At 40.1% G+C, this 26,191-nt stretch overlaps 1 protein-coding gene across 3 annotated transcripts in view; it reads right to left on the bottom strand.

The window, feature by feature from the left end:
• The window catches only part of hps4 (HPS4 biogenesis of lysosomal organelles complex 3 subunit 2), a 49,585-nt gene extending 24,645 nt beyond the window's left edge, over window positions 1-24,940 (bottom strand). For 2 of the 3 annotated variants that reach the window (XM_043715471.2, XM_087999910.1), the window contains exons 1-6: window positions 24,357-24,940; window positions 12,457-12,547; window positions 8,792-8,935; window positions 6,589-6,696; window positions 5,291-5,407; window positions 760-854 (exon numbers count right to left, since the gene is read on the bottom strand). In XM_043715471.2, coding sequence (XP_043571406.2) covers window positions 760-854; window positions 5,291-5,407; window positions 6,589-6,696; window positions 8,792-8,935; window positions 12,457-12,547; window positions 24,357-24,397 — 596 coding nt within the window. In that variant the 5' untranslated portion in view covers window positions 24,398-24,940. The remainder of the gene's footprint in view (window positions 1-759; window positions 855-5,290; window positions 5,408-6,588; window positions 6,697-8,791; window positions 8,936-12,456; window positions 12,548-24,356) is intronic. The other variant, XM_043715472.2, reaches the window with a different exon arrangement.
• Window positions 24,941-26,191: the final 1,251 nt, after the last annotated feature.

The raw sequence follows: 26,191 nt of genomic DNA, 5'->3' as shown, positions 1-26,191 counted from the left end.
AACCTGGAACTCTGGTACTGTGAGGCAGCAGTGCTAACTACTGAGCCACCAGATAAGGAGACAAAAAGATAAAGAGACAAAAGGTTTCAGCAAAACGTATTTTTTCCATCAATGCATATTATTGTGTACATCGGCATCTAATATCGGGACATAGACCATGTCAACCTAACACTGATTTACACATCCATGATATACGTGAAAAATTATTTCAATGTGTCAAGTTCCTCTGTCCCAATATTCTCCAGATTCCATCTGAAAACTGTGACAATTTTCACGAGCACCAACAGTCTTCTGATTCATAGATAAAGTGGCACAAGTCCAGGCAAGGATTGTCAACTGGCTATTTGACCATGAGGACATCACAGATAAGAGTGACCATGTCCTCAACTGACCAAAGACATATACAAATGCAATGAGCATGGCTGTTTCTTCCCCATCTCTTGTCCAAGGATCTGAAGGTGATTGCTAAATCTCCACCCCTGCCCCTATCCAAATCAGTTAACCCAAAGCACAGATCAGTGAAGCCTCACCACATTGAGTTCTGTAATTACTAAAGGATGTCTGCAGGATGCTGGATATATTTTTCATTCATTTTATACAGGGGAGGTGAAGCTTGTCTACATATTAAAAATCAAAAATACTGCAGTTTAAAAGAGCTATACCTCAAAAGCAAGCATCAGAAGGCAAGGACTGTTAATTAATAGATGTTGGCTTCTATTAGTGGAAATAATGTGGAAACAGAGTACAGCGCAAACTTACAGGTTTTTGTAAAGGATGCAACCAGCCAGGATCTCTGGGCAACGCTGACAAGTCTGTAAGATGAGCGCAGCTTTCAGCAGCAGCAGCGGTTCCACCTTTTGTTGGAAGACAGATAGAGCAGAGGACTGGATCAGAAAACCTGGCTTCGGGAAGCTACAAGTCAACTTCAGATCAACACATGATGAAGTCAGGCCACGTATTCAGCCAGACAAAATGTTAATCACCGCGCAATTATGAAACCAGATTGATTATCATTGTGAACCTCTTAAAACGTCAGGAATACCTCAGAGTTACACTATGAAATTTCTGCAGTATTAACATTTTTATTGGGCTTGAACTCCACCCCACCCCCCCTCAAAGTGCAATCATCAAGGTTTCATACAAATGGTGGGACATATTATTTCAAGGTAAGAATCCGCCTCATCCATGTCATTCTGTGCCTCACAGCAACAGCCATCTGATATATTGATGGAATAATTAGATTAGATTACATTACATTACAGTGTGGAAACAGGCTCTTCGGCCCAACAAGTCCACACCGACCCGCCAAAGCACAACCCACCCATACCCCATTTACCCCTTACCTAACACTACGGGCAATTTAGCATGGCCAATTCACCTGACCTGCACATCTTTGGACTGTGGGAGGAAACCGGAGCACTTGGAGGAAACCCACGCAGACACGGGGAGAACGTGCAAACTTCACACAGCCTGAGGCGGGAATTGAACCCGGGTCTCAGGCGCTGTGAGGCAGCAGTGCTAACCACTGTGCCACCGTGCCGCCCACACTCTTTAGAGTGTGGCACAGTCTTTAGAATTTGGGGATGAGCAACTCAAGTAAGAGTTCCTTAACCTTCAACCACGACTACTGAATAACTTCATTCATCTCACCAGTATTTTACACAGAAAACAGCTGCAGCACTGCCCCACATATAAGCAGTCGGCGCTCTTCAAAATAATTTGACGCACTTGGAAATACTTTTTTCAAATTCTAAGCAATGTAGATGGAGGCATACCATTGCAAAGAGGTGTTGCTTGATGAAGGAAATTGGCAAAAACTGTGTCAAATGGATTTCAAAGATTGGCCTGATCAACAACCTCTTTTTTTTTGCTTCGTTGTGCAAGCTTAATGCTGAAATATCAAAACCATTTCAAGGGATAATGGATTTCTCGATCAGATCATTTCCCACTGCGAATCGTGCAAACCCAAGAACAGGCCCAAGCCAGTCTTGAAAACTGTCCAATCTACCTCCAATTACCCTGGAAGTGTAAGATATCTCAACTGTTTGAGCAGCAAGTGAAGCTAACTCTTACAAACTTCTACTTTGCTGTAGCAACTCAAATAACCAATCTGTTCACCACTAACAGATTGCTGCCTTCAGGTCATAAAGGCATTCTGCCCATCACACCAATAAGTAATATAATACGTGAATTTCTGTGCTGGGTTCATGTTACATATGAAGCCTACACATCCCAAAGACTGGTACATCATATCAAAATAGCATATGCCTTTGGCTGTTTGCAAAAAGCAAGGTTCTGACCTAACAAAACCAGCCTTGCTTGCAAAATTCAAAACACAGTGTACAACATTTGTTTCGATTCTACAATTGGTCAACTTTTGCTAATTAATATAGATTTTGCAAACAATTTAAGGTTGGGTTCCTAGTGTGATGCTCTTACATGTATGGAAGCTACATACATAAATACAGATGGGATTGATATTTGCAGACAAAAAGAATGTGTAAATATAATGCATCCCTTTCTACTCAACAAAATAGGTAACAACTATTCTCTTTTCTTTTCTTGAAGCGATGCCTGATAAATCAGACTCCACCCAAACAAAAAGGTTTAAAGTGTAAACAAAGCTTGGCAGCTAACTGTCAATCACCATCTAACTAGTGCATTTCCCTCCTCTAACTGGCTAACAGATATAAATAGGAGTGTCAGAGGTTCTGTTCACTCAGAGAGCTAGATCAATGTCAAAGAATTTCCACATGTAAGTAAACAGTGACAGGATACCTGCCTCTGTGGAGTTATTTCAATGCTGAATGATTATTTCGCTTCAGTATTCACAGCAGGAAAGGAGGAGAGGTTATCGGAAGTCCCAAAGAAATTAACAGAAGATCAGGGACAGCATAAAAATAAAATCAGCTTAAGTAATAATCAGTTCCATGAATTTTCCTGTTATTGAAGAGTGACAAATCCCCTTTGACCTGATAGTTTCCATCCACGGGTGTTAAAGGAGGTCGGATAGTGCACTGCTGATGCCCTAACCACAGTCTTTCAGAGTTCTCTGTATTGAGGTATTGTACTTCTGGATTGGAATATCACTCAGGTCACTTGCTCTTTAAGAAAGGGGACAGCGGAAAACCAGTGAATTACAGACCAGTTAGCCTAACAACAGGGGTGGGGAAATTATTGGAGCCCAATATCAAGGATAGGGAATTGACCATCCCAAAACATTTCAGTTAATCACGGAGAGTCAACATGGATTCATGAAAGACAAGTCATGCCCGACAAACCTCAGAGATTTTTGAAGAAATGACCAAAGGTGGTAGACAGAGGTAAATCGATCAAACTTGTTAACATGGATTTTCAGAAAACTTCTGATAAAGTACCACAGAAGATGGTTAGCTAAGGTGGAAGCCGACAGAACTGAGGGCAATTTACTGACATGGATCGGAAATTGGTTGAGTGGAATGAACAGAGAGTTGGAATAATGGGTCAGTACTCAAACTGGCAGGACATGACTAGTGATTTCCTACAGAGATCAGTGTTGGGGCCTCCATTATTGACAATATTCATTAATGACTTGGATAATGGCATAAAAAACTGATAATGTTAAAAAACTGGATGACACAAAATTAGACAGCATTGTCAAACCCTGTTGACGACAGGTAATATTACAACCAGTGGTTTGGTAGATTAGGTGAATGGCAAAGCTGTGGCAGATGGATTTTAATGTAAGCAAGAGACTATCTATTTCTGACTGATAAAAGATAAATCAGGGCTTTTTTTTTTCAAGAAGCTGCCAAGTTAAATAGAGTGGATGCCGAACAAGATTTGGGGGTTCAGCTGTAGAACTCTTTGTAATGCCATGAGCAGTTGCAGAAAGTAGTCAAGAAGACTAATGGAATGCTAGCCTTCATATGTAAAGGGCCAGAGGACAGAGATGTAGGCATTATGCTGTAGTTATACAAAACCCTGGTGAGATACCAGTTAGAGTACTGTCAGCATACCTGGGCACCATACCTTAAGAAGCATGTTTACAGAGTGATGCTTGGACTTCACTGGTTATGTTATGAGGAGAAATTAGTCAAATTAGGCCTTTCTTCTCTAGAATTTGGAAGGTTAATGTGTGGTCTAATCGAGATCTTCAGGATATTAAAAAGGGAAAAACAGGGTAGATAATGATAAACTATTTCCACTGGTTGAAGATTCTAGAAACCGGGAAGCATAGTCTAAGAATGAGGACCATTCAGGGGATGTCAGAAAGCAAAAAATGGTGGAGTTTTGGAACCCTCTTCTCCAGATGACGGTTGATGCAAATTTAATCATTAAATTTCAATCTGAGATTGGCAAATTTTTGTTTAGTCAGGGAAATGTGCCCTAGGCAAGGATATGAAGTTAGGCCACAGATCAGCCATGAATGATGGACCAGGTTCGAGGGGCCGAATGGCCTACTCCTGTTCCTATGGAATCTAGAACTAGAGAGCATAGCAGAAGTAAAAAATTAGAACCAGGCATTTCAAGAATGAAATTAGGAAAGACTTTGATATGATAGCTTGGAAATTTGAAATTCTCTTCTGTCAACAATACTTGATGCTAGTTCAATCATTAATTTTAAAAGTAAGACTTCTAGAGTGGGAAAAACAATTACAAATTAGTCTTGATCTCACTGTATATCATAACAGGCTTGAGGTGCTGGATTACCCACTCCTATGTCTACGTTTCCTAACTAAAGCATTTTTTTCTTAACATCACTTATTAGGCTCAGTTCAGCCAAATTGATAAGATTTGAATGTACAACTGAAAAGGATATTATCCATTGTTGTTAGGAAGCAGATTTAATAGCAATGTTCAAAAGGAAATTTGATAAATACTCAGAGGAAAAAAATTGCAAAGTTATGGGAAAAGAGCAGGGCATAGAATGATTCGGATATTTGTTTTTCCCCCATTGTACTGACTTAGGCAGAATTACAACCTCCTGTGCTTTGTTATTTTTTGGCTCTGTCCTGTAAAATTAGCCTCTATTCCAAGACCAACTATTCCAGTGAATAACAAACCGAGCGTTCGGAGGAAGGGTTACCAGACTCGAAATATTAACTCTGATTTCTCTCCACTGATATTGCCAGACTTGCTGAGCTTTTCTAGCAATTTGTGTTTTTGTTTCTGATCTATAGCATCCACAATTTTATTGGTTTTTATTCCAGTGAGTAAGTGGGTTATTGGTTTGGTATTTATTCCTGCTTTAACCTTACAGAAAGTACTGCAACAAAAGAATCTGCCAGTCTTCCAGGACTACACATACTTCAGTCCTGTCCAGGTTAGACAAGGAGGTGAATATCTGGTGCAGGTCACAGCTGTTCTGCTGAATGTGCTCCATATGCAGATCCCACTGATGAGTGAGTTCTTCTTGCTTCTGTACCTGGAAATGGAAATCAAAAAACAGAAGAGATAAGAAGTTTTTCAGAAAAACAAGAGTTGCGTTCCAACAGGTTCTGGAAAGGCAAGTGTTACTCCAACTGAATCTATCCCAGATCAACAGAAATGAAAGGCTTCATTTAACAGAGCAACATAGAATGCGCTGCAAGAGCTTCAACACAATTATGAGCCAGTGCAGATACATAGAACAGAAAACATCTAAACTTTGGTACAAACTTGGCAATTTGACACAGAATCGTTTGCATGGCTGAATTCCAAAATGGAAAAAAAATATTGTACTGATGCATTTGTGAGCTTCATTTTGCACTTGGAACTGCTCTGCCAAATTTGCAAAACGCTCACTGTTGAATTTGGGCACTCAAACTATTAGGCTCAACAGCCATTTTTTCGACAGGCAGAAACTTTCTTCTTAAAATCAGAAAGATCAGCAGCAAATAGCTTGTTATGGGATTTTGCTGCCTGCTGTTAAAAACTTGTATGAGGCAAGTTCATAAGACAATTTAGGCAACTGAGTTCCTACTCACAATTTACTTCTATTTGAAACTAATTCCTATACATCCTAATGGGTTCTGAGAATACCACAATTCTATTGGTCATAATGAACTCTCACACTGGATTCTGCTGTATATTGTAAAATTGCAACACTAAACAACAAGTTAAAATCACAATTTTCTTTATCACTGACTATGTGCTTGATGAATGCTTGGATCTATTTTGATCAAATCAGTAGATGTGATACCAGGTTTTTACAGTCACCAAATAAGCACATCTTTATTATGTATCGCACAAACAAACACAAGATCCACTCGAACTAAAGGAAGATAATGTTTAAATGGTGGTCATCCAGGAATACAAGAATTGTATGACTGACTGATTGATATAGGTGATGAAGGGCTTTTGCCCGAAATGTCGATTTTCCTGCTCCTCGGATGCTGCCTGACCTGCTGTGCTTTTCCAGCACCACACTCTTGACTAATCTCCAGCATCTCAATCCTCACTTTCACTTAGTAAAGACATGGTCAACTCAGAAAAACACTTAAAGAAATAGTAGCGAGCAACAAAATAGAAATTGCAGGAGAAACTCAGCACCTGTTAAGAAAAAGGAAAGTCAAAGTTTCGGGCCCAGTGACCACTCTTCAGAACTTTGCAATTGAAAAGCATTACCTGGTATACATGCTGACTAGATCCATTGTAAAATGTAAAGATGCCGACAAGTTGATCCAGAAATCGTTTACAGCTCACATCAGGGACTTCTACAGAACATCCAAGAGCCTACAACAGAAGAGAGAAAATATCTGAAAAGTCTCAGATGTACAGCTCAGAAACAGACCCTTCAGTCCAACTCGTCCATGCCAACTAGATATCCTAAATTAATTTATTCCATTTGCCAGTATTTGGCCCATATCCCTCTAAACCCTTCCTATTCATATACCCAACCAAAATGCCTTTTAAGTATTGTAATTGTACCAGCCTCCACCACTTCCTCTAATAGCTCATTCCATATATGCACTACCCTCTACATGAAAAAGTTGCCCCTTAGGTCTTTTTAAATCTTACCCCTCTCACCCTAAACCTATTTCCTCTAGTTTTGGACTCCCCTACCCTGGGAAAAAGGCTTTGGCTATTCATCCTATCCATGCCCCTCATGATTTTATAAACCTCTATAAGATCAGCCTCCAACACTCCAGGGAAAACAGCCACAGCCTACTTAGCCTCTCCCTGCAGCTCAAACCCTCCACCCATATGCATTTTAAGCCATTCAGCACCTCCTCCTCTATAATATGGACACTTTTCAAGATGTCGCTATTTATTTCCTCATGTTCTCTATCTTCCATATTCTCTGCACAGCAAACACTGATACGAAATACTCATTTGGTATCTCCTCCATCTCCTGCAGTTCCACACATCTGTGACCTTGCTGATCTTTAAGGGGTCTTATTCTCTCCCTAGTTATTCTTTTGTCCTTAATATATTTGTAGAATTCCTTTAGATTCTCCTTAAAGCTAGTTGCCAACGCATGTCCCCTTTTTGCCCTCCTGATTTCCATCTTAAGTATATACAGACTGCCTTTCTCATCTTCTAGGGATTTACTCAATTTCTTCTTTCTATACCTAACCATAACCTCAATTTCTTTAGTCATCCAGCACTCTCTACAGCTACCATCCTTGCCCGACATCCTAACAGGAACACTCTGTCTCTGGACTCTTATTATCTAATTTTTGAAGACTCCTCAGTTTCCAGCCGTCCCTTTACCTGCGAACATCTGACTCAATCAGCTTTCGAAAGTTCTTGTCTCATACCGTCAAAATTAGCCTTCCTCCAATTTAGAACTTCAACTTTTATATCCGGTCTATCCTTTTCCATCATTATTTTAAAACTAGTAGAATTATGGTCGCTGGCCCCAAAGTGCTCCCCCACTGACACCTCAGTCACCTGCCCTGCTTTATTTCCCAAGAGGTCAAGTTTTGTACCTCCTCTAGTAGGTACATCCACACATGAACCAGAAAATTTTCTTGTACACACTTAACAAATTCCTCTCCATCTAAACCCTTTACACTATGACAGTCCCAGTCTATGTTAGGAAAGTTAAAATCCCCTACCATAACTACTCTATTATTCTTACAGAGAACTGAGACCTCCTTACAAGTTTGTTTCTCATTTTCCCGCTGACTGTTTGGTGGGGTCTATAGTACAATCCCAATAAAGGTGATCATACCTTTCTTATTTTTTAGTTCCACCCAAATAACTTCCCAGGACTATTCCCAGGAATATCCTCCCCAAGTACAGCCGTGATGTGATCCCAAATCAAAAATGCCACTCCCCCTCCTCTCTTGCCCCCCTTTCTATCCTTCCTATAGCATCTATAGCTTGTAACCTTAAGCTGCCAGTCCTGTCCACCTCTGAGCCATATTTCTGTAATTGTTATGATGTCCCAGTGTCATGTTCTCAATCATGCCCTGAGTTCATCTGCCTTACCTGTTCGGCCTTTTACATTGAAATAAATGCAGTTTCATTTATCAGTCCGACCTCAGTCTCTGCTTTGTTCCTGCCTACCCTGACTGTTTGACTTGCTCCTTTTCCTAACTGTACCAGTCTAGGACTGATTTCTTTCCTCACTATCTCCCTGGATTCCAATTACACCTCCTCCCCTTTCACTAGTGTAAATCCTCCTGAGCAGCTCGAGCAAATCTCCCTGCCAGTATAATAGTCCTCTTCCAATTCAGGTGTAACCTGTCTTTCTTCTACAGGTCACTTCTATCCCAGAAGAGATATTTACAGTTTGGAGGTGGTGGTGGGATGGGGGAAATCTGCATTGTCTTGATAAATAGACACTCATCCTTTTGCTGTGAAAGGCACTTATACATACCCAAAGGTATTCCCCATCCAACCGGATAGCAAACTTCAGCTTTCGCAAGTGGATTAAACTGGGTGGTGATCCAGAAATTTCACTAATGCAGCAAACCACACCAGCTATCTGCCCACACAGCAATTCCTGTTGGTCAAGAGTAGTCTGTTCAAGAAAAGTGAGTTAAGATTTAGAGAGTCAGTCAAAAGAGACAGGAGAAAAAGATGGATCTAAAATGGAAAGAAAACTTTTCAAGTGACTTTTATTTGAGGATGAAATGTTGCAACTTACCGGACCACATTTTTAAAATTTAAACAAGTGACTCCCAGTTGCTAAATTTGCAAAAGGCACAGCAAAGCTGAGCCACATAGGCCAGGAGGCCAGTTCCCAGTTAGGATGGTCTTAGCTGATTTCAGCTAGGTGGCTAACGGAGCGTTAGAAATAGAATCATAGAATCCTACAGTGTGGAAATAGGCCATTGAGTCTAAACCAACCCACCAAAGAGCATCCCACACAGACCCAAACCCTCTACCCTATCTCCATGACACTGCATTTACCATTTCTAATCCTCCCAGCCTGCACGTGCCTAGTCACGATGGACAATTGCGCATGGCCGATCCATCTAATCTGCACAGCTTTGGACTGTGGGAGGAAAGCAGGGCACCTGGACAAAAGCCACACAAGACATGGAGAGTACATGCAAACTCCACACAGTCACCAAAGGTTGGAATTGAACCCAGATCCCTGGTGCTGTGAGGCATCAGTACTAACCACTGAGACACCATGCAGCCCAATAATTGAGACCTGTGGGGTATGGAAATCAGCTACATTCTGAAGCCTGCTCACCAATAAGTCAGGTGTTCAAATGCAGACGACGGACAACAGATTCAACCACGTTGGCTTCTTTCCAGTTGACAAATATGACAACATTCACAATCTAAGCTTACCTGTGGAAACGGTCGCTCAGACATTAAACATGACTCTAGTACACAATAGTACCGAGGAGAAGTGAGCAACAAATGACAAACAAATAATTGATGGTTTTAAAATTAAAGAGAACCTTCAGATTTCCTACATTTAGCTGGTAATCAGGTAAAAGTTTTTATTCATTTATTCACAGGATGAGAGTGCCATTTGCTAGGCCAGTGTTTATTGCCCATCCCTAATGGCCTTTGCAAAGGTGGTAGTGAACTGCCTTCTTGCACATCTGCAGGCCTTTCAGATGAATATACATCCACAGTCCTGTTAAGAAGGAAGGGTGACATTTCAGGATTTTGACCAGCAATTGTAAAGGAATGCTGATAGGATTCCAAGTTAGGATGATGAGTGGCTTAGAGGGGAACTTGGTGGTGTTCCTAAGCATCTGCTGCTCTTGTTCTTCCAGGTAATAGAGGTCTCATGTGTGAAAGATACTGTTAAACAAACCTTGATGAGTTGCTGCATGCGTCTTGTGAAAGGTACAAAATGCTGCTACCACATACTGGTGGTGGAGAGAGTGAGTATTGAAGAGGTCAAGCGGCTGCTTCATCCTAAAAGGCTTCTCCAGTGTTATTGGAGCTACACTCATCCAGGCAAATGGAGAATACTCCATCAAATCCCTGACTTGTGAGTAAGGAGTAAGGAAGCATGTTGTTCACCACTCTTGTGGCCATTGCATTTATATGGGTGTCCACTTCAGTTTCAGTCCTAGGACGGCCATCTTAGGAAAATTCAGCAATGTTAATGCTAATGAACGTCAAGGGGAAACTAGATTCTCTCTTGGCTGAGATGGTCATTGCCTACAATTCTTTGGTGTGAATGTTATTTGCCATCCAAACCTGGATGTTGTCCAGATTTTGCTACATATGTACATAGTCTTCTTCCCTACCCAATAAGTTATGAATGGCACTGAATGTTCTGCAATTATCACCAAACACCACCATCTCTGGCCTTATGATGGAGGCATGGTCATTTATTGGCCCTGGGATACTACCCTGAGGAACCTCTTCGATGATAACCTGGGTAGTGATGACTAACCTCCAACAAACCTAAGTGTCTTCCTTTGTGCAATTTATGACTCCAACCAACAAAGTTTTTCCTCAGCTCTTAATGACTGCAGTTTTGCCAAGACTTCTCGATGGCACACTTGGTCAAATGCTGCCTTGATATCAAGTGTTATCAATCTTATCTCACCTCTGGCGTTCACCTCTTTTGACCACAATTGGACCAAGGCTCTGCGAGGTCAGGAGCAGAGTGGCCCCTGTGGAAACCAAACTGAGCCTCAGTGAGTCAGTTATTGCTGAGCAAGTGCCACTTGTCAACAACCATTCCATCACTTTGCTAATAACTGAAGGTACACTACTGATGGTAATTGGCCAGGTTGGACTTGTCTTGCTTTTGTGTACAGAACATACCTGGGCAATTTTCCACATTGCCAGGTAGATGCTAGTGTTGGAGCCATAGTGGAATCATTTGGTTAAGGCAAGTTCTTAAGCACAAATTTTTATTATTACTGACAGAAAAACAAACACAGAAAACAAAGAAGTGGTGGATGCGAGCACAGATACAACATTTAAGATATTTAGATAAGCACATGAATAAGGAGGAGTTGGAGGGATATGGGCCAAGCGCAGGCAGGTAAGACTAGTTTAGTTTGGGATTATGGTCAACATGGACTGGTTGGACTGAACGGTCTGTTTCTGTGCTTTATGACCTCTGTCTATGATTCTATAACTTGCCAGGGCCCATAGTCTGTGCAAAGTCCAGTGAATTTAGCTATTTTTTGATATCATATGGCAAAAGTCATATTGGCTGAAGACTGACATCTCTTATGTTGTGGACGTCAGAAGATGATGATGTAATAATTTATCTCCATCAACATGGCAGTTCATTGGCTAAGTATTACAGACTGGGAAAATAAATGAATCATTACACATAACTGCCCATGGTGTATGTTCACATAAAGACTGGATGAGAATAATATGGGCAGCTGAAAAGGATTGCCCCCCACCCTCAACATCCCTTTTATGCTTGCTACTCTGCCCACACCCAGGAGGAATACATGACAACTTGGATGTGTCCTCTTGTGCAGGACTGTAATTCTGCATAATCTGACATCTTCAGAGTGATTGAAATGAAAGGAAACTCACACAGGAAGGTTCTCACTCCAAACTGTTACTCAATAACTCTTTCTAAGAAGTGTAACATTTATAGTCAGTTACATTGATCATTTAGGGTAAATTCAGAAAGCATTTGTTAAAACAAAACATAAACATAGGGGCAGCTCAATGGTTAGCGCTGCTACCTCACAGTGCCAGGGACCTGGGTTCAATTCCCACCTCAGGTGACTGTCTGTCTGGAGTTTGCATATTCTCGCTGTGTCTGTGTGGGTTTCCTCCCACAATCAAAAGGTGTGCAGGCCAGATGAGTTGGCCATGCCAGGTCGCCTACAGTGTTAGATGCATTAGTCGGGGGTTAAATATAGGGTAGGAGAATGGGTCTGGGTGGGTTACTCTTCAGAGGGTTGGGGTGGACTCATTGGGCCTGTTTCCATATTGGAGGGATTCTAATCTAAACGTGAGGGTATTGAAATGTATTGCCATTTTGTTCATAAATTAAGTTAATTTAATTACATTGATACAGGAATCCTGGTTTGTCCCTCTTCCCCTCCAAAAGAAGTAAACTACCACTTTAATTTCGAGTCTCACCTGTGAAGGGAAAAAATAATAGATACCAGCTCTCGTTGGATCGCCCTCTTCTTTAACTTTTGAAGTATCATAGAGAAAGAAATAGTTACACCTAGACATAAAGGAACAATAAATGAGAAAGATTAGACAAACCAACATATATGTGCTGATATCGGTTAACTTTCTTCTCCCTAATAACACTAAGTCAATGACAACTTAGAAACCTGTTTCACAAATAACTCTGTGTGAAAGCCGATATAAGCACGTGCTCAGTCTATCTGGTGCATCAGTAGATGCAGGAAAGCCTTAAAGTAATGTTAAATACTGGAGCTGCATTCAATTTAGAAAATGTCCTCCTATAAGTTTGTAAAGCACACATGGGATTTAATTTTCTTCCGTCAATTTACATGTTGTGGTAATTTAACACTGGAGGGAAGTAATGTTTGTGCTAGCAAAAGAAACATTTCCCCTTTCAAACACACAGTGTCAACACTCAGTAATCCCAGGTGATATATAGCATAGGTTGATACAGAGAACGGTCTGTAATTGCTCTGAACATGTGCCTCAGCATCCAGGACAGGGAAACATCCTTCAGCCATCTTTCAAACTGTTAGAATAAGATTGTCGTCATCTTTTTAAAAATTCTTGCAGTGTGATTTATGCCCATTGAAAACTGGAATGAGACTGATCAATGTGCATTAGATTAGGATATTTTAAAAAGGACAAGAGATGTACGTACTCAGCTCGGCTGGATCAGAAGCCAGGTCATGGTTTTACGTGATGCTATGGTAAAACTTCCTTTCTCCACTGTGGATTTGCTACTTTTAATTAATTTAAGCCTTTGATGTTGGTTTCATAAGCTTATGGTGTTTTAAAATAAAATATTGTAATTGTAGCAGTCTCCACCACTTCCTCTGGCAGTTCATTCCATACACACACCATCCACTTGGTGAAAACATTGCCCCTTAGGTCCCTTTTAAATCCTTCCACTCTCACTGTAAACCTATGCCCTCTAGTTTTGGACTCCCCTACTCTGGGGAAAAGACCTTGGTTATTTACCCTCTCCATGTCCCTCATGACCTTATAAACCAATATGAGATCACCACTCAGCCTCTAATGCTCCAGGGAAAATAGCTCCAGTCTATTCAGCCTCTCCATATAGCTCAAAGTCCTGGCTTCCTAGTTTCACAACATCCTTCTTATAGTAGGGAGACCAGAACTGCAGAATTTTAATAAGTATTAATAGGGGAGGAAAAGCAGTACATATTAAACAAACAACAATTTTGCTTCTTACATTGAAAGAAAATGCTATGATTGGTTGCAAAATTGATTGGGTTATTTTATAAGACAGTCCCATTTATTTTGAAGAGAAACTTTACCCTCTTCTTCAGAAAGCAGTTACGTGGACATAATTTCCAATATAAACCCATGAAATCAAATTCCATTCTTTCCCTGATCTCCTTATATATTCCATTAATCCCATACAACTTTAAATTGCAGACTTTATTAAATCTCGCTATCAGAAAAAATTTGTTTGGAATAAATTGTACTGACGTTTGAACAAAAAGGTCTTTCAAACCTCAGCACGAGCAAAACAAACATGTATTTCTATAGCACCGCTGACAAATGCAAAATAAGTCAAAAATCACAAAGTAGGACAAGGAAATAGTTCAAATAAAAGCAAACATAGATGCTGGAAAATCTAGCAGGTTTGGTAGCATCTACCAAGAAAGCAGAGTTAATATTTCAGGTGCAATTTGACTCCTCAAAGAGTTTGAAGAGTTCCTCTAGCATTTTCTGTTTTTATTCAAGAAAAGTGCTTGACATTTTACGCAGCTATGCCCTTTCCAAAGAGCAGGTTTATATCATAAAAGGGGAAATGGTTTTCTTACACATTTATCAAGTATACCAAACAGGCTAAATGCTGACATTCTGATAGACAAGCTACTGTTAAACAGACTTACATTTATATCATGCTGTTCACTAATTTAAGATGTTGCAAAAGTCTTTTACAGGCAATTGAGCATTTTGAAGTATTAGTCATTGTGCAATATAAAAAATGTCCCAGTCAACTTGTTCACAGCAAGCACCCACAGATATTTTATAATGTGCAATCTATTGAACGATAACTATTGGCCAGGACACTAGGGAGAGAATCAGATTAAAAGAAAAAAAAAATCAGGCCTGTTTCCCACTCCTGGATTTTCCAACCTAAAAAAGGGTCATGCTAGAAAATGCATATTTTACAGCAAAAACAAAAACCTCTGCTTTCCCAAAGAGAAGCTAGCTATATCTGCCACTGTGCACACCCAGCTGACAATCTGCATTAAACTCAGCTCTTTCCTTTCAATCCCAGAATGTTCTATTGCTTACTTCTGCAGACTCATCAATGACTAGGAGGATCAGCTCACTGAGTGTATAAGCATCTTCCAGTACAAATTCAACTGACCATACTTCTAGCCTATGGTCATAGTATGCCAGCATGCAACAAATCCCATGATTCCACAACTATTATAACAAGTCATCCTTTTATCACAGTTGACAGAATATTTAATTGTCTTCTATCTGCTCTTTCATCTTGTATAAGTGCTGATAGGCTCACAAGACAAAAAGAAATTTTTAATGATTGACAGTGCCATTAATAATTGTACGCAGGTACTTTGTCCCTTAGTAAACATTTACATTTATCAAAAAAAAGGCACGTAGACCGTGATTGAAACTACCAATGAAAAAGTCTTCCTTGATAAGACTCCTCGACATATTCACATAAGAAGAGGTTAAAATAATGAGTAGCCTCGAAGTCAGGCAGTGGACTAGTCATTTATGAAGTGCCATGGGATGTTTTTGTGCTATTAATGACATTATATAAATGTAAGTTGTTGCTGTATGCATAAACAACTTAAGACATATAACTGGGTACCACAATGGGAAGACTCAAGGTACAGCTGGGAAGATCAATTAACAAACAAATAACCTTCCTAAGCCTGTGATCACAATCAATGGAGAAGATTTAAGGAAACACCAGGGTGTTTGTTGCAAAACAGACTGGTATGAGAATATCCCATAGTCTTCCAAGTGAGATACAGCCCAAGAGATGAATGGTTAGGTTATTTCTGATAAAGGAAACAAGTAAAGGGCATTTTATATCCCTTTGTTTAGAAAGATGTCTTACTGTAATGATTCTGTCATTGTACAATTTTAAATGTGCTGTGGCTCTCCCTAGTGGACAGCAACCACCTAGCACACAGAAAAGCTTTGTGATGTTTTAGGAATGAAAGCTGAATTCACCACAACTATTTACTGCAGGCTGGAAAACTGCACTTGTGGAAGCCTCCTCTTCACAATACCCAAAGCATTCAGTTGGTAAGCGGAATGTCTTGTGCAACTAGGTGTACCCCAGACTCTAGTTTACTTCAAGCTAAACTGCTTTTACATTCCTGCTGTGGCTGCTGGAATATCTAATTCATTCAGTGAAACTGCAACCAGCAATAGTGATATACAGCAGGGAAACAGATCCTTGGGTCCAACTCATCCATGCGGACCAAATATCCTAAATTAGTCTTGTCCCATTGGCCAGCACTTGGCCCGTATTTCTCAAAACCCTTCCTATTCATAAACCCATCCAGATGCCCTTGAAACATTGTAAGTGTACCACCACTCCCTCTGGCAGCTCATTCCATACATGCACCACCCTCTGCATGAAAAAGTTGCCTCTTAGACCTCTTAAATCATTCCTCTCTCAGCATAAACCAAGCCCTCTAGTTTTGGAGTTCCCCCACCCCAGGGAAACAACCTTGTCTACTTACCGTATCCATGCCCCTCATGATTTTAGAAGCCTCTATAAGATCACCCCCTCAGTCAAATTTGGATTACCCAAAATTCTGGTTGTCTCAAAGTAGTCAGCTATTCTCACCAGCAGGATAGAAAGTCTAACAAAATAATGCCTGTAATAAGCCAAAATTTCAGAAAATCCAGATTAGTAGCCATATGCTTGTACCAATTAATTTAAGTGTAATTAGGCCATACTACAGCATGAAAAAGGAATCATTTGAAATCAAAATCTCCCTGGGAAATTCGGGTTGGCATGGTGGCTAGTACCGCTACCTCACAGCACCAGGGACCTGGGTTTGATTCCAGGGAAACAGTCTGTGTGGTGTTGCACATTCTCTCAGTGTCTGCGTGGGAAGATGGGGAGGGAGCCCACACTTGCCAATGCTGCCATGCTAGTTCAACACGCCATGCTGAGAAGAAGCTTGGGGTGAGGAAAACCAATGCAAAGACCAGGCTCTTCTCTCACCTGCAGCACAATGGCATGGAAATTCTGGCAGAGACAACTATGGAAATGTGTGCCGAGGTGGATGACACTGAATGCTATGTACAATGGAACGGATGGTTGAATCAATCAGAGGCTCAGCATTTTTTCCACTGAGGGGTCACATCTCTCTGAAGAATTTGATGGATGCCAGCTAATTCTCCCAGCTGAAGCTGCAAAGTCTGTAGAGATACTACAGAATTTCACACTGCAGACCCAAAAACATGGAATACATGGTTGGCTGCACTGATGACATGACAGACTGTGTCCTCTCATCCACTGGCAGTGCGCTATGCAGAAAACCATTACAGAGCTTTTTCCAAACAGAATTTAGAATAACAACAATTTGAAAACCCAACCAACATGATATCCCCCGCAACTTAACAAAGAGCTGTTCTGATTTCCTGCAACATCCCATAAACACACCCCCGCCCCCCCTTGGCAAAGAAGGTAATTCAAACACCAGATCTTACATGAGAGATGTCAGAAAGAGAGAGGATCAGGGAGGAATCATTTGTTGAAGCATGGAACCCCTTTCCATCTGCAACTGTTTCTCGGGGTCCCCAGCTAAAACTAAACCAAACTAGAAAAATCCCTGAACTGGGAGGACTGGCCACTCCCCTTTCATTGTACAGCTGTTATGAAAACAAACCTCAAAGCCTTTTGCCTGATTGCTGTCTTGGGCAGTATCTGTTAGCCATTAGCAAAGACCCCAAATCCCAGACAAATTGGAAACTCTGCCTTTTATAATGCCTCTTAAAAAAAAACCAAGGTCAACATAACCTTGTTAAAGGGGCAGCATTGTCACAGGTGCAAAGTAGTTGAAAATGAACACATTTTGCATATACTCACTGCGTTTGGGATTTTTCTTTCCATGTAGAGTGTGTTTGTAATCAAATGTTTTTCTGCAGGCCCCCTCCAAAATGGACATCATGCTAACTATATCACCACTCCTTCACTGTAGCTTGTTCAGAATCCTGGAACCCCTTCCTCACAGCACTATGCGTGTCCCATACCTCAAGGACTGCAGCAGTTCAAAAAGGCTGCTCACCACTATCCTTCCTGGGTAATAAATGTCTGCGTACCAGTGATGCTAACATCCCTTGAACACTTTTTTCAAACAGAAAATCAGTTTGCATCAGGTTTCCTCAGCTATCTTGAAGCTCCACTTAATATGAATTTGTGGGCAGATCCTTGCAATTTGATTCATCTCAATTTTGTTGTAGGTTAGGCCAAGGTAGCCACTGTTGGCTAATCCAAGGCTGGGCATTTTCAATTTTGATCACTCTACATTTAGCAGCCATGCATTCAGCTGCCTCGGTATGAAGTCTGAAATTCCTTCACTAAACCTCACCGCACACATTAAATCTTAACACTTTGATCTTTGCACACATCTGGTCACTTGTTCTTCTAACTCCTTGACATTTTAGTGTCAAATTTTGTTTCATAATTCTGTTGTGAAGTGTCTTGGGGTGCTGTATAAAGTTAAAGGTGCTATGTAAATGTGAGTCAGTGTTGTAGGCAGGGTACTACTGTAGAACTGGAAGCATCCATTCAGACATGAATAGATTAAACACAGGGTCTGCCTGACAGACCTTTAACTTCGAATCTGTAATGGGCAGAGAATGAAAATTCTCACCCTGCTTTCAGATAATTCTGCATGCACAAACTCCTATTTATTCACGGATTAATTCATCCCAGATGATACTCGAAAGGCTGCCAAATATCATATCTACTCTACAAGGTGAATAGTATGGATTGCGAAACATTTGGTGCCAAAGGTCAGTCTCATTTTCCTGGAGTAGAAGAAGAGGCAAGAGGGAAAGAAGAAATTAAAGGATTTGTTAATGGATGGCAAATGGCTCAGGTGGTGCATTAACACCAGCACTGCCTGTTTCTGAACTATACATTTTGGGAACATGTACTGCCAATGTAGGAGACAGGATACTGCCATTAAAAATGGCCATCATGATCCATCTGCATGTGTAGGTGCAACAATAATTAACAGGAAGAACGTTTTGGAGTCATGATCTGTCTGCATAGCTTTCAAACAAAAACTACATCGCTGTGTTTTTCAGTAAGGGGGCTTGAACATACACGTTACACAGTAATGCAATGCAGCAAATTAATGATTAAACCTAATTATTGTAAGCGGATAAAACATGTTAAAAAAATGAAAATGAGAGGGAGGATCTGTAGATTTAAGTTAATTTAGTGTGTGATGGTCAATAGTAAAATCACATTTTGAAATAAATGCAAACATAAGTTTCATTTCAGTTTGCACACCTCCTTCATAAAAAATGGAAGCACATTTAATGACTAAATATTGAGATAGATGCACTAATAAAATGTGCCAATTTGTGTCCATATTTCATCGGCTTTCATATTGCATTCCAGAAGAGAAATTACTGATAGCATGAACACACGTAGCGCCCTGATTTTAAATAAAAGTGCAACAGCAGTTGTCAGAATGATAGTCAGCGATTGACAAGCATGTGAAAGCTAGGGATTTCTTAATTTTGCGTCTGAATGCGTGCTGTTCCACCTAACAGCATTGTTAGCCACATAAATGCAGCCATACGTTTGTTGTAATTCCTTTTCTTGTTTGACTCTGACAAGTGCGCTTTGATATTGTTACTAAATGCTAAAAACTAGCAACTGTGGCACCATGACAAGTATGTGAAAAAAGTTATCACAGCAATAGCAATGAGGAGTTTACTATAACTAGCCTGAACATTGCTGACCTAATGTTCCATCAAAACTTAGTTTAAGGTCCCTATCTTGATCACAACTCTGTGCTCCTACTGAGCTCGTGCTTATGTCTGAGATTGAGATGATATGATCAGGTTAATCTGCCATGCTCTCCTCAGTCAAATAAATTTCTAATAATTGCTGTCTCCATTCATGTACCAAAAACAGCAAACTTACTAATCATGACTTATCATGTTGTGAAATAGGAAAGAAACTCAAAGAATTTAAAGAAAAAAAAAACCTTCTTACGATTGATGATTTGAGCACTCCAGTTTGGTCTCAATTCAGAGTAATTCAGTCTAATTTAGTAAGATCATTGTACACCAACATAGCCTGTGCAAATTAATACTTAATTCTATCTTGCAGAATCATTAAAATACTCTCCACAATGTAACATTGAACGACTTAACCATTTCAGAATAGCCATGCAGAAACAACTAACTTGTTAAACTTCAGCAATGAATGTAAAGTTATACCCAGAAAAGGACGAGAAGAGAAATTCCACATGTCAAAGATTTAGACGTTTCTTAAAGGGTCTAGGATCAACTGGAAAACTTAAATTTTTATACTGTTTTAATAGAAAGAAGGGAGTTCAGGAATAATATAAAGTATTGTGACAAGTAAATTTCTGGGACATGAGGTGAGAAAGGATGAGAAGGGTAAAATGTGTGACATTGATATTATAGAGCTCCCTTCAGTGGTGATCCTGGCTTTGACTGTTGTAATGTAAACAAGGCAATGTTAAATACCTACAGTAGCAGAGAATACCAATCTTTTCCTTTGCCGCCTATATTTTAAAATTCTCATCTGTTTTCAAATCCTGCCAGGGCCTCTCCCCATTTTCAGAACACCCTCTAGCTTTACAACTATTTGAGATAATGTCGCTCCTCCAATTCTGATCTTTTAAAAACATTTTCAATTTTGATCACTCTACATTTAGCAGCCATGCATTCAGCTGCCTAGGTATGAAGTCTGAAATTCCTTCACTAAACCTCACCGCACACATTAAATCTTAACACTTTGATCTTTGCACACATCTGGTCACTTGTTCTTCTAACTCCTTGACATTTTAGTGTCAAATTTTGTTTCATAATTCTGTTGTGAAGTGTCTTGGGGTGCTGTATAAAGTTAAAGGTGCTATGTAAATGTGAGTCAGTGTTGTAGGCAGGGTACTACTGTAGAACTGGAAGCATCCATTCAGACATGAATAGATTAAACACAGGGTCTGCCTGACAGACCTTTAACTTCGAATCTGTAATGGGCAGAGAATGAAAATTCTCACCCTGCTTTCAGACAATTCTGCATGCACAAACTCCTATTTATTCACAGATTAATTCATCCCAGATGATACTCAAAAGGCTGCCATATATCATATCTACTCTGCAAGGTGAATGATATGGATTGTGAAACATTTGGTGCCAAACAGACCAACGTATGTTTAATGTACAAGTAAAGAGAATATAAGAAGGTAAAAGAAAGAGAACTAACTTGCCTTTCCTCTTTTAGTCCCCTTTAATCAAACATTCCAACACTTAATAATAGTCCTAACACAACTAGGCTGCAATGAGAGTCGACCAGTTAAACATTAAGTAGACAAACATTAAATAGACAAACAGTACCCATTATTTACGAATCTTCCTCAATACTCATGAAAGAGTTCTTGAGTAGATTTAAATAGCATTCTCTGTGTCATGGTGAAAGATTCTTGTCTGTCTGATTTTAGAAAAAAATTCAAGTTGAAAGAGACAGAAAGAGAAAATGGAAGCTAAGAAATCTATTGTCAATCTTTTGACTTCACTGGGTTAAAACCCTAGAACTATGTTTCTAAGTGCACAGTGGGAAGATCTTCACCACACACATTACAGCAACTCCAGGAGGTAACTCACCACTTACTGCTTTCTCAAGAACAAATAGGGATAGATAATACATAAATGCTTATTAGCCATTGATGTCTAGATCCCATGACTTTTTTTTTAAATAAAGCAAATAAGCAGCTATTTCTAATTCTGCATCCAGTTACTTTTTCATCAACTAATGGTTTGGGACAATCAAGCTGCAGCAGTTTCTAATCCAAAATAATATATTTGTTCAGTGCAGAGGGACTGCTGCATTGTCGGTAATTCCATCTCTGTAATGTGGCATTAAACCGAGGCCCCTCTTAGATGGATGCAAAGAATCCCTAACCATTATTTTAAAATAGCCAAGCAGTTCTCTAGGTTGTGTTTTGTTTTTTACCGCTGTTTACCTATTATTTACTTATCTACGCTTCTTAACTCTGTGATCTGCCTGTATAGCTCACAAGACAACGCTTCTCACTGTGCCTCGGTACACATGACAATAAATTGAAATTCAATTCAATTCAGACCAACATTTATCCTTTAACTAATATAACTAAAAACAGGTTGTCTGATCGTTATCTCATTACATTTTTTTGGGGCATGCTGAGTGCAAAATGACTTCTGCTTTTCTCATATTACAGCAGCGACAATTCTTCCAAAGCATGTCATTGGCAGCAAATCAATTTAAATATATTAATGTAACAAAACCCTCTAGATAAATGCACATCTTTCTTTCTTAAAATATTAATCAGCACCTGTGGAACTAGTTGAAGGGATGTAATTCATATGAAATGTTACCTATTTAATGTTATCAAAGATTACAAAGGGATCTTGATCAATTGGGCCAAGGAGTGGCAGATGGAGTTTAATTTAGATAAACGTGAGGTGTTGTATTTTGGAAAGGCAAATAAGGACAGGACTTACACAGTTAATGGTCAGGTCCTGGGGAGTGTTGTAGAACAGAGAGACCTAGGGGTTTCAAGAACATTATTTATTGCAAGTTGTTTCACAGGTAGACAGATTAATAAAGAAGGAGGCAGTGAGGTCTGCAGATGCTGGAGATGAGAGTTGACTGTGTTGCTGGAAAAACACAGCAGGTCAGGCAGCATCGGAGGAGCAGGAAAAATCGACATTTGAGGCTGGAGCCCTTAATCAGGAAATGATGAAGGGCTCCAACCCGAAATATTGATGTTCCTGGGTTTGGGGAATTCAAAACTAGAAACATAATTTTAAGGTGAGAGAGAAAGATTTAAAAAGGGATTGGTGGGGCAATTTTTTCTCAAAGAGGGTGGTTCATGTGTGGAATGAACTGCCACAGGAAGTGGTAGATGCAGGGACAGTTACAACATTTAAAAGACATTTGGACAGGTACTTGAATAGGAAACGTTTATAGGAATATGGGCCAAATGCAGGCAAATGAGACTAGTTTAGTTTGGGAAACTTAACATGCATAAGTTGGGGGTTGAGAGTGTGGTGCTGGAAAAGCACATCAAGTCAGGCAGAATCTGAGGAGCAGGAGAATCGATATTTTGGGCATAAACCCTTCATCAGGCATTAGTTAGACCAAAGAGTCTGTTTCCATGCTGTATGATTCTGTTTCTCTCTACAGCAAATCCTGCCTAGCTTGCTGTTTATTTCCAATCTTTTGTTCATACTTCACATTTTCAGCATCTATAGTAAGCTGCTTTTCCTTAATATGACAATTCTTATTATTTAAAAAGTCTTGATTTGTTTTATTATAAAAGGGTAATACACTTCAGTTTCACTCAAATCATAAGGCGGCTATGGTAGCTAATTTTTTAAAAACACCAGGATCAAAATAAACTCTTAGCAAGCAACCAGCCCACCCAGTGTTAGTAACAGCACATCAAACATGTGCCATTATGCATGTGTGCACAATATAGGCATGATTTTAACTTACGATAGTTACAAACATTTTTTAACCTATCCATGGTAGCAACTATGGTATTGCATTCATACATATCATTCAGTCACAAACACGGTCAAAACACCAATTACAGGCGTTTATGCATGAAAGTAGTAGAGACTGGACCAAAGAAACAGATAACAAAAGCAAGTGAAAGTTTGTTCAAAATGGAGGGCTTTAAAAAAAGAGTGAGATTTAATGGGAAACCTGAGCTCAGGTATCTTCTATTATTTGATATTATTATTATGAGAATCATACGTTACACAAGTACATCAGGGCGATAAAATAAGAATGCAGAATATGTAGCGTTACAGCTACAGTGAAGATGCAAAGAAAGATCAACTCTAATATAGGAGAGGGTTGTTCAAAAGTCTGACAACAGCAGGGAATAAGCTGTTTTTTAAAGTAAAATGCTGAGAGTAAAACCCTCAAATGAATATACAATGCATAAAAACTTCAAATCCAAACAGCATGGTGGCACCTTACTGAAATATATTTCTCAAGAGCATCATTCAGTTACAAGTTCAATTACAACACCTCAAGGTACTTCAAGTCATGGCATCCTCTTACACAGTGTGGTTACATTGATGATAAAGTGCCCTTCCCTCTTTATTTTGTCTGTATTTTTATCATACACCACTTTCTCAACAGTGGTTACCCTTTAAAAGTAGAAAGAATTGGTCTTCATCCAGCAGGGTCCTAAGCTGCTGAACTCCCTCGCTGAACCTCACCATCTCTCTTTCCTTTGTTTTAAGATGCCACTTACAAACCAAGTTCACAGCACAAGTCAATAGCAATATTCTGAACATGCATTTTTTTTTGTTGAAGCTTCTTGGGGCAGCGTCATGTTAAATGTGCGATGTAAACACGTAGTTGCTGGATACTTTACAGAATTAAACCAGGTCGAACCCTTTACAGTATAAAGCATTGTAGCGAATCTATGAGACATGGCAATAGCTGGGAGTCAGATGGACTGGCAGCAAGCAGCTGACTGCAGGACTAACAGGATACAGTGGAACGCCAGAGCAGAAAGCACAATGAATGACTTTAATACATGCGAATCCAAATACTTTCTGCCTAAACCATTGCTTACCATGTTGTGGCTTTCTGTTCTGTATCAGTCGCGGTGGCCATTTACGACCAAGGGCTTCATGCAAGTTTTAAAGACGGTCGGATTCCATGGAAATTTCAGGACAAAGAAAAAGGCTCTGTCCGAGTGGCCAGACACTCATCTCCTTACAGAATGCATCACAACTCCCGACTAATGGAACAACAAGAAAAGACCTCCTCACGGATATCTGAACTCTTCTTCCTGTTCGGCGTCGCTTGCTGTTTTGCGTTGCAAAGCTTATTTTAATCTATGCAGTCGTCTACTCCCTCCCTTCGAGACCAGCCACACCTTCCAGAGGGTTGTTCCCTAACCAGTTTTGGCAGCTCTATAGTAACCATGAGTTGGTTTTTACCCGACCTCCCAGTAACAGAGAGGAAGGAGATAAGGTGGATTTTCGAACTGGTGAACAGAGATGTTTCCAAAAGCGCTGTTCCTCCATCAAACCTCAGCATTTATTTGTTTTCTTCATCTCCTACTGTACAGAACCGAACTGCTCTCATGTCTTTGTATGGATATATCTATTTTCTATTTATGAATCAAGTATATTTTTGAATAAAAGACAGCTGTTCCCCACTTCGGCCAGTGTCTGTAATCATTTCAAACTTTTCAAATAAAATACACTTATCATTTACTGTAAACTCCAGAAAAGGAAATAAAATCAACCCGAGAATTTTTCATCTGATGTTGCCTTCTCTAGTCCCTTTAAAGGCGAATTTATTACAGCTTCTCTCCTTGTCTTCTTGGCCTAAGTATTTTCTGGGAATTTCAATGTATGGGGGCACTTTTATTTGCTAGTCAAATTGTTGGGAGTTTCCAAGGATAGATAGATGTGAAAGTTGGAACACAAACTGATCAGCCGTGATCTTACTGGCAAATGGAGTTTAATCCAGAAATGTGCGTGGTGACGCATTTTTGGGATGTCACCAGAAAAGCTCTTCCAGTTCTATTCCCTTAAAGATACTCCTTAGATTAGTTTCTCTACAGTGTGGAAACATGCCCTTCGGCCCAACGAGTCCACACCGACCCTCCGAAGAGTAACCCCGCCCTTGATTAATGCACTTAACACTATGGACAATTTAGCATGGCCAATTCACATGACCTGCACATCTTTGGACTGTGTTAGGAAACCCGAGCACCCAGAGGAAACCCACACAGACTCAGGGATAATGTGCAAACTCCACACAGACAGTCACCAAAGGCTGAGAATCAAACCTGGGAGCCTGGCGCTTTGAGGCAGCAGTGCTGAGCCACTGTGCCACCAAAGACATTTTCTTACCATCCTGTTCAGAGATGTTATTACACATCTCTGGTACAGGTAGAACCTGAACCTAGGTCTCCTGCTACAAATGGTGTCCAAAAAAACGGAACAGGAATAGTAAATAAAAATCAAAATGCATTTAAAAGCAGACTCAATAGTCTGAATGGTCTACTCCTGTTCCTACCAGACTGGAAAGATTTACAAATGGTAGAATAAATCAGGTGCAACAGATCAGCTTGCATTGGACAGCACCCTCAACCGCTGCTATGCTCCAACTCACATAAAACAACAGTAGGCTATTCAGCCCCAGTCACAATCAGTGTGATTCTTACTAAACAAGGTTAGGGCAAACAAGGGCCCTGACATGGTGAAAGTGGGTACTGCAGATGCTGGAGACTAGAGTCAAGGTTAGAGTAGTCCTGGAAAAGGACAGCAGGTCTGGCAGCATCCAAGATATAGGAAAATTGACGTTTTGGGCCAAAGCCCTTCATCAGAAGCCTCGGGAATGGAGAGTAGCCAACCTCCAGGTAAAGGTTGCACTTACAACAGAAGCAAGCAA

Source organism: Chiloscyllium plagiosum, unplaced genomic scaffold, assembly GCF_037043375.1.
Source record: "Chiloscyllium plagiosum isolate Xiang-an unplaced genomic scaffold, Cpla_swu_hap1 HiC_scaffold_24, whole genome shotgun sequence".
In the NCBI taxonomy this organism is placed as follows: Eukaryota; Metazoa; Chordata; class Chondrichthyes; order Orectolobiformes; family Hemiscylliidae; genus Chiloscyllium; species Chiloscyllium plagiosum.
This window is presented reverse-complemented; position numbering and strand designations above follow the sequence as displayed.